Raw genomic sequence first — 9,364 nt, 5'->3', positions numbered from 1 at the left:
TCCGGGCACTGGTAGGGTCGCTCGCCCGTGTGCGTGCGGCCGTGCTTGGTCAGCGCCGACTTCTGCGAGAAGCACCGGCCGCACTCAGTGCACGCGAAGGGACGCTCGCCCGTGTGCGTGCGCGCGTGTTTAGCTAGTGTGGAGCGGCGCGCAAAGGCGCGGCCGCAATCCGGGCACGCGTGGGGGCGCGCCGGGTCGGCCGACGGCGCTGGCATCTGGCTGGCAACCTGCAGGGAGAGGGAGGACAGGTCAGCCTTAAGAGGCCCCAGCGAAACCTTGGTCTCCAGCACACTGCACATTCTTTGAGCCTAAGTTCTTCCATCTGTGAAATAGGGAACTGTGATTGTGTGCCTTTCATGACTTAATCACGAGGCCGGGTGGCATTATAGTTACTTGTATTAATTCATAAAATTTATTGGACACGGTCTACGCCGTAGAGTTAGAGGCACTGGTGATTTGACATTAAGTAAAAAGTGCTAGGTGTCTATAGTACCAACAAAGGAGCATCAAAAGACCCAGGCCACCCTGGGCTGCATATGGAGACCCTGTCTCAAAACCCAGTGCTGGCAATGTAGCAGTGACAGAGACTTGCCTACCACTTTCCTCAGCCCTGTGAGGACTGAGTCTTGGAGGGATCCTGCTTACAGGAGTAACTGGCGACCGTTGACTGCTGTAGATTTTAAGTAGGGCTTAGAAGACACTTGTGCTAGGTTAAGTAATACGGAGAAGGGAGACAGAGGGGCGTTTCTTACTTAAGGACCGGGCCAGGGGGAGAACTCTGGTTTTTAATGTAAATGAGATGGAGAACCGCTATAGAGGGGCTCTGAGAATTCTGATCAGGAAAGTGATGGTCACACGTTTTAAAGGGCTCTTTGGGAACCCAAATGAAGGAGGAGAAACCACAGAACCAAGAGGCTGGTGCCCACATCTGACAAAAGACTAGCTGGCCCACACCAGGAAACTAGTAGAAAGTGGAGCCAATGAGATGTTGGTTTCTTTATCCACGTTACAGTTTGAGATGAGAGATGACAGCAAACTGACTGAGGTGTGAGGGCTTAGTTAGACCTGCTTGCGTCTGTCTCTTCTCTTTGGATTAAAAGCCTGAACTACCATGCCTGGTCCCAACTAACCAAGGTGTTTAGGTTTAGAAACTGCACAGTTGGAATTGCCATTTACAGAGGGAACCAGGTAAGAAGTAAGATCTGCCTGGGGCTGTGTGGAGCCAGGTCTGGAGATGAGGGAGTTTCAGCCTATAAGTGGTCGGTCAAGCCTAGAGACGGAAGAGATCATCCAGGGAACGGCAGAGGGAAATTAGAGCAGCAAGCTGGGGCAAGTGTGAGCAGAAGCCAGGACAGGGACAGCTTGGCCAGAACCAGACTCAAACTTGTCCAGCAAGCACTTTAAGCTCTGAAGAAAAGACCAAATGTTGTTCTCACGCCTAAGTTATGATGCTTGAAATAAGTCTGTCGGAGCCGGGCGTGGTGGCGCACGCCTTTAATCCCAGCACTTGGGAGGCAGAGGCAGGCGGATCGCTGTGAGTTCGAGGCCAGCCTGGTCTACAAAGTGAGTCCAGGATGGCCAAGGCTACACAGAGAAACCCTGTCTCGAAAAACCAAAAAAAAAAAAAAAAAAAAAAAAAGAAATGAGTCTGTCGGGACTTGGAGAGAGAAAGTCAGGAAAAGGAAAGAATGCTGTGTAAGCAGGTGAAGGAAAACCTTTTGTACTAAAGAGTGAAGAGGAATATTGAAGGCAAAATACCCCTTCTAATAAAAAGAAAAATACCATGTATAGATGGCTGAAAGCATGGCACAGCCTCCTGTCCTGAGGGAGTGTGTGAATGGGGTGTGGTTTCCTTCCTGGTGGGGTAGAGGACAGGGAGAGATGGGGGTGGGGGGAGGGGAGTCATCCCTTAGTAAAACTGATGATGAGTACAGGGAACCAAGCAGTGAAGAACATTAATTCCTGCCGGGCATGGTGGCGCACACCTTTAATCCTAGCACTTGAGCGGCATAGGCAGAAGGCATCTCTGTGAGTTCGAGGACAGCCTGGTCTACATAGCAAGTTTCAGGACAGTCAGGATTACAAAGATTGATCCTGTCTTAAAAAATAAACAAAACACACACACACACACACACACACACACACATTAGTTCATGAACAAAGAATCACCTGTCACATAGGACAAGGAACCCACTGCCTCTCCCATAATTAGTCCACAACCACCTGCTTTTAAAGAGGAGGAAACATCTAAGACAGAAAGCAGAACCTTCCCCTTCAGAACTGTAGTAGAGCACCTTGAAGGCCATCAGTCCTTTGCCATAAGAAACTGGCTCTGGGACCAGGTAGGGTGGTACGACTTTAATCTTAGCACTCAAGAGGCAGAGGCAGAGGCAGAGGCAGAGGCAGCTGCATCTCTTTTGAATTTAAGATAGCCTTATCTACATAGAGATCCAGGCCAGCAAGGGTTTTCATAGTGAGACCCTATCTCAAAACAAACAAAAAATCAAAAAAGAAAGTGGCTTTGAACTCAAACCAGAAAGTATGACAGCTTGGGAAATTAGCAACCAGCTAAGAGAGCCCTGGTTTCACAGTAACAGCACTCCTCCCTTAGCGGTGGCTTGACATTCCCTACCTTCAGCTGCCAGCTGTCAATCATGGTCCGAAAATATTGCATGGAAAATTCCAGAAATAAACAATTTGTAAGTTTAAAACAACTTTTATTATTATAGTATATTGTTATATTTTACTACTGTTAAACTCTTACTATGTCTAACTTAGAAATTACAGTTTTTTACCTAAAGGAAAACAGGCCAGGCATGACAGCACGCCCGTAATCCCAGCACTTAGACTAAAGCAGGAGGATCAGGAGGTCTCAGCCAGCTTGGAGAAAATAGCAAGAACCTGTCTCAACAGCAACCTAAATACAATCTATAGATAGGATTAAAACCACTCAAGGTTTCAGGCAACCATGGCAGGTTGTGTGCGCCTTGAATTTACTACCTAAAGAGTTTCTGTAGTGAAGATCCTGTCCGGCTTTGACAGCATTGCTTTATGTAAACTATCACAGTAAATCTTCCTGTCACCCCTCAGTGAGGTGCGACAGTATCTTTTTTTTTTTTTTTTAATATTTATTTATTTATATGAAGTTCTATCTCCATGTACACTTGCATGCCAGAGGAGGGTATAGATGGTTGTGAGCCACCATGTGGTTGCTGGGACTTGAACTCAGGACCTCTGGAAGAGCAGACAGTGCTCTTAACCTCTGAACCACCTCTCCAGCTCCATGATTGTATCTTAATAACTCAGGCTAGCCTCATACTTACGGACAATCCTGCCTCTGCCTCCTGACTGTTGGATTACAAGTGTGTTCCCTCATGCAGGGTTATTTTGTTTTGAACTGTTTGGATGGTTGGTTGGTTTTGGTTTTTTGGGGGGGCTCTTGCCATTTAGCCCAGGCTGGCAGAGAACTTGTGATCCTCCCATGTCCACCTGCTGAGTGCAGGCATCCCAGGGTTAGCACCTGACTGCAGACAACACCAAGGTTTGGAGAGACTGAGTTGACAAAGCACAAGGAGGTGCCACTCTCCTCTGAACTCACAGCCAGGACAGGACAGAGGCTCCTCTCTCTGCCTCCATCTTTCTCTGAGAAAGCGTCCATACTAAAGTACACAGTGGGAGGTCCAGTCTGAAGTACTCCAGGGCCATGCTTTCTCCTTTGCCCTGGTTTTGACATCACAGAGTCTGTTTCAACATGAGACCACTAAGGAGATAACCTTTCTTCTAGATCCTCCCCTCCCGCAGCCCCCGCACCTTTCTCTTAAGTTAGTGCTGCTCAGCCTGGGCCTGCCTTCCTCACACTGGCTTCCCTTAGGAGAAAGAACTCTTCCAATACTCATGCTCATGTCTCCAGGGCAGGAGGAGGGGCCTTGAGCACCTGGAGAAGAATCTAGCTCCCTGAGACATAGTAAGGTCAGGAGAGGTGACCCTTATCCTAGCATCCTAGCATTTGGGTAGCTGAGGCAAGAGCATCCTGAGCTTGAGGCCAGCCTGGACTATACAGTGAAACCTTGTCCCAAACCAAAATAAGCAAATGACTTCAGCCCCATCATATAAATGAAGAGATAAGACACAGACATCAACTGATAATCCGAGGCCATACGGCTAATAAACAGCAGAAGCAAGGATGCATTCTTAGTTGTGTGAAGTGTGAAGCCACTGAGGCAGCCTGTGTCCTCCCCAAACCCTTTAGACAACATCTCCCTGTTTTCCTACAAAATGTAGAACATACCCCCAAGGGCAAGCTCCTTACTATAAGATGTGGCCCACACACTGGCCACATCAGAATCACTGGGCACTTGTGAAAAATACAGTCTCGGGTTGGAAGTGAGGTTCAGTTGGTAGGGGTTATTGTGCATATGGGAATCTCCAGGCCTAATCCCAGCCCTGCATACACTGGCCAGTGTGGATGCAGCTGTAATCCCAGCGCCAGGAGATGGACACAGAAGGAATCAAAATTCAAGGCCAGCCTCCACTATATAGTGACTTCCAGCCAGCTCCATTCCTGTAATTCCAGCATTTGCGAGGCAGAGGCAGGAGAACCAGGAATTCTAGTTCTTCAGCTGTACAGAGTTCAGGGACAGCCTGAATCTCAAGCTCACTCAAGATTTATTGTGTTGTAATCTTCCTTTTAAGGATTGAAGAGACTGCTCTGGGGTTAAGAGCCCAAGCCACTGTAACAAATGACCTGTAAGTATCTGAAACTTGTTTCAGAGGGTCCAACGCCCTCTTCTGGCCTCTGTGGGAACTTCACATATGTAGTACATAAACTGAGGCAAAAATACTCAAACACATAATTCTTTTGGCTTTATTGTTGTAGAGACAGAGTTTCTCTGTATAGCCCTGGCTGTCCTGGAACTCACTCTGTAGACCAGGATGGCCTCAGACTCAGAGATCCACCTGCCTCTGCCTCCAAAGTATTGGGATTAAAGGCGTATATCACCACTGCCTGACAATAAAAGAAATCTTTAAAAAAAAAACTTCATATTATGCTGGTGATATAGCTCAGTGGTATAAAAATGCACAAGACCCTGAGTTTAATTTCCAGAATTGAAAAAAAAAATATCTATTAAGCTCCCAATGATCTGCCTGCATGTTTAAAATTAAGTCCATTCGCCTGTAGTGGATAGTTACAGCACACACCTGTAACCCTAGCGCTCTGGAAGCTGAGGCAGGAGGATCACAAGTCCAGAGTCTGTCTAAACACCACACATAAAAAGACACCCATCTCAATCAGTAAGAAATTTCAGTTGGGCGTGGTGGCGCACACCTTTAACCCCAGCACTCGGGAGGCAGAGGCAGGCGGATCGCTGTGAGTTCGAGGCCAGCCTGGTCTACATAGAGAGACCCTGTCTCAGAGAGACATCATCAGACATCAATCTGGGACCTGGGTAAGTGGATTAGCAGGAGGGTGAACTGGCTGAAGGTCACACACAGCTGCAATTGGCCCTGTGCCAACAGGGGAGCGTTTGCTGTGTAGCCTCCGTTAGCCTCTTTCCTCTTTGTACACATTAGTTATCTCAAAAGTGCCTTCCTGCTAGCATGGTGGTGCATATCTGGGATCCATCCCAGCTCGAGGGAGGCCAAGGCAGGAGGTTTGCAAGTTCCAGGCCAGCATGGCCTACAGAACAGGTGCCTGTCTGGGGTGTGGCACCCAGCACCATCAGACTGTGATTGGGCTGGGTGTAAAGGTGTGCATCACCAGGCCCAACACACTCAGTGATCTTATTATCCATTTTACATTTGGAGAAGCTGAGGCAAAGCAGGTAAATGGCAGAGCTAGAACTTAATTGCTACTGACACTACACAGTCTGGCCCAGTGGGCCTTCTGTGGCTTCTATGCTAAGCCTTCTCTGTACCCCTGAGCCTTCGCTGGCTCTGTGGGGGTGTCCAAACACAACACGCTTTCCTCTTACTGCTGCTGTCACTTCAAGGCAGACTACTTACCTTGGCAAGCCATGTTTTCTTGCTTTTTGTTTTTGGTAGGAAGGATTGTTTTTGTTGTTTTTGAGGTAGAGTTTCATGTAGCCTAAACTGGCCTCAAACTCACTACATAATTTTGTTTTGTTTTGTTTGAGACAGGATTTCTCTGTGTAGCCTTGGCTGTCCTGGAACTCACTCTGTATACCAAGCTGGCCTCAAACTCACAGTGATCCTCCTGCCTCTGCCTCCTGAGTGCTGGGATTAAAGGCCTATGCCACAAAACCCAACACCAGTGGTTCTTTTAAATAGAAAATCTAATTATTTTCATCAGTTGGCTTAAGACTTCCCATATCACAAGATAGAACACAGTATGGCCAAGGTGCTATCCTGTTGCACTTAGCAGCCGTTTACACTCTGGCCCTAATGAAACCTTCCTAGTGTTGCACTGTCTGAGCTTCGCTCTTGCCTTTCTTTCACTCACCTCCACAGCAAACACCCTCTCTTGAAGTCCTCCCCCTGTGTTGGTAGTTTGCCTCAACTGTCTGCTTGAGATCAGCCTAAAAAAGCCTCTGATAAAAATGAGCTGGGAGGCCAGGAAGAAACAGGGCGGGTCATGTAGCTCTGAAAAACCAAGTTCTGTCCCTGGAATTCATGGTGGAAGGAGAGAACTGACTCCCAAAAGTTGTCTTCTGACCTATCTGTACACACACACACACACACACACACACACACACACACACACACACACACACACACACACAAATATAATGGTTGAGCCAGGTGTAGTAGCACACACCTTTAATCCCACTTGGAAGGCAGGGGCAGGTGGATCTCTGAGTTCCAGTCAGCCTGGAATATAGATCAAGTTGCACGACAGCAAGGGCTACAACTCACAGAGAAACCCTGTCTTGGAAAAACAAACAAAACAACAACAAAAAACACCAGTGCTGTGGTGGGAGGGTATGGAAGGTCAGTGGGGCTTGCAGGCCACCAGCCCAGCCCCAGGCTCAGTGAGAGACCCCTGTCAAGGGGATGAGGTGGACAGCAATGGAGCAGGCACCTGCCGTCCTCACCCAGCTTTGCCACATGAGCAGGTACACACATTTACGGATACCACTCACCCACATTTACAAAGAAAAAATATGGAACTATTTACACATGCTTATGTGTGAGATGCAGCTCTGACTCATGTATTCACTCAGTCCTTATATTTCTGAGAGGTAAATGCTGTTATGCTCTCCCTTTTATTAAAGAGGAAACTGAGGCACAGAGAAGTTAAGAAACCAAGCAGCTTCACTCAGGCCTGAAATCCCACTCAATTCATAGGAAGGCCGAGGTCAATGGATTGCCTGCCTGGGCTATAGAATTCATTCTAGGCCCACTGGGGCACTTGGTTGAGACGCTGTCTCTGTGGAAAAGGACTTGGCTCTAGTATAGAGACATGCAATGCCTCGGTTCAGTCCTTATTACAAGAAAAATGAACAAGACTGAGAAACTTGCCACTTGGTAGGTAGGTGACTGGGATGGAAGTCCGCCCTAAGCTCTAGGCCCTTCATGTTCAAACCAAAGGGGTAACAGGTACCCACAGGGTCTGAAAGGCAAGCTAGGCTGGGATGACAAGCCAAGACAGCTGGAAAAGATAGGACTTCATAGTTAATTTACGGTGGAAGAGGCCTAGAGAGCAGGCCCCCTTTCCCATCAACTCACCATAGCCACTAGGGAGGGTTCTAGAATTTATCCCCCCGAGATGTGGGCCTTGAAACCCAAGGGAAGGAGGAGAGATGAACTCGAGTCTACTAAGACAGACAGTCCAGGGCCCTGGCAGTTCTGGTAAGTGGAACAGCTGGTGACAGTTGAGGTCTCAAACGGCGGGCTCTAACTTATTCTGATGTCCTTAAAAAGCTTCGGAAGAAAACCCAGACTCCCAGCATAGTGTGCCAACCAACCTACCTGGAGCCACACTGCAGTGTGAGAAAACTCCTGGCCCACAGCTCTCCACTGACAGGCCATTCTTTCTGTCTGGGGCAGTCACTAACTAACTTTGAGATCTTAGGTCAGTTGCCTCAGGTCCTCACCTGTAAAACGGGGTCAGTACTACCAACAAACCAGATTGGAGATGCTTAGAACAGCATCTGGCGAGCAGAAAGTATGCAAAAGTCAGCTGTTGCCTGACCTCATCTTCCCTCACCTCTGGGTCTAAATTACGCTCCCACGTCTGGCCTTCACTGCTCCTACGTCTGGACTCAGGACACAGGAATGTGAGTTTACGGACAAGCTGCGTGGAGACTGAAGGCAACCATTCGGAATGGTGCCTCAAGCAACGCAGCGCCTGGCTCTCCTCACAGTGGGCCAAACGTCTGTCCGATCAGGTGGAGGGGGGGCAGTGGAGAGGATGGGCCAATCCTGTGGTTCGAGGTCTGAGATCCACCAGAAGGTGGGGGTTAGGACTTCTGACTTCAGTCTGAGGAACGCTGAACCTGGCACAGGTTTGAGGGTGGGGGGTGGGGTGGGATCAGGGTGTAACACGTACCTCCTTGTTGTCCACAGGGATCTTGAGTTTCACCACCTCATACTTCTCCTCACCCTCCTCCTCCTCACCCTTCACCAGCAGCACCATCTCCTCCTGCATCTCTTCCTCCTCCGCCTCCTCTGCCTGCTGTTCGCCAGGCATCTTGGTGTCCTGAGGCGGGGCGCTGGATCAGAGGCTCAGGACCCGCCCCCCACCCCCCCCCCCCCACTGTGGCCCCGGCCCAGACAAGGCGGTGCAGCCGTGGCTTCCCCCGCCCTGCCCAGGCTCCGAGTCTAGTCCTCTCCCATCCACCCTAGCCCGGCCCCAAGCTCCGGCACTGCCCAGGGCCCAGCTCGGAAGACACCCGTTCTCCCCACTCATCCCGGCATTCAGGGCCCTGAACAGTTCGAATCTCCAGCTCCCGCGAGTTGCCACCCTCCTCGCGCTGAGTCACTCCCCGGAGCCTGAGTCGGCGACCCGAGCGCTAAGGGACCGGCTGGAGGCCAGCTGGAGCTGAGGCCCCTGGGGTGGGGTGCGCACTCACCAGCCCGAGGTTCGGCGCTCGTGCGGCCCCGGGCCTGGGCGAGGGGCGGTTGGGTGCTCCGCGAAGGCCGCGGCTCCGGAGGCGGGGGCGGGGCGGGGCCCCAGGGGCGGCCATTCATTGGCTCTCACGCCTGGCCCCGCCCCTGAGGGGGAGAGGCCGAAGGCCTGGGCTTCAGTCCCTAACCGCCCCGGGAGGGCTGGGGGGCGCGGGGCGGACCGGGACTCGGAGGTGTCGGCCGTCCAGAAACTCTAACGATCAGAAGATGCCTACCCCGGCCTTCAAGGCCCCGCAGCCGAGTCCCGACCACCCGCCGCCGGTCTCCGCCCAGCTGC

The 9,364-nt window shown here is 50.4% G+C and overlaps 1 protein-coding gene across 2 annotated transcripts in view; it reads right to left on the bottom strand.

Annotated features, from left to right (window-relative positions):
* Positions 1 to 9,161, bottom strand: part of Znf771 (zinc finger protein 771) — a 9,934-nt gene extending 773 nt beyond the window's left edge. Inside the window, exons 1-3 of one of the 2 annotated variants that reach the window (XM_051145322.1) lie at positions 9,033 to 9,161; positions 8,510 to 8,659; positions 1 to 227 (exon numbers count right to left, since the gene is read on the bottom strand). The exon at positions 1 to 227 is cut by the window's left edge and continues 773 nt beyond it. In XM_051145322.1, the coding sequence (XP_051001279.1) occupies positions 1 to 227; positions 8,510 to 8,659; positions 9,033 to 9,146 (491 nt within the window). In that variant the 5' untranslated portion in view covers positions 9,147 to 9,161. Of the gene's footprint in view, positions 228 to 8,509; positions 8,673 to 9,032 lie in introns of both variants that reach the window. The other variant, XM_051145323.1, reaches the window with a different exon arrangement.
* Positions 9,162 to 9,364: the final 203 nt, after the last annotated feature.

Source organism: Acomys russatus, chromosome 5, assembly GCF_903995435.1.
Source record: "Acomys russatus chromosome 5, mAcoRus1.1, whole genome shotgun sequence".
Classification (NCBI taxonomy): Eukaryota; Metazoa; Chordata; class Mammalia; order Rodentia; family Muridae; genus Acomys; species Acomys russatus.
The sequence above is the reverse complement of the archived record's forward strand: the minus strand, read 5'-3'. Positions and strand labels throughout refer to the sequence as shown.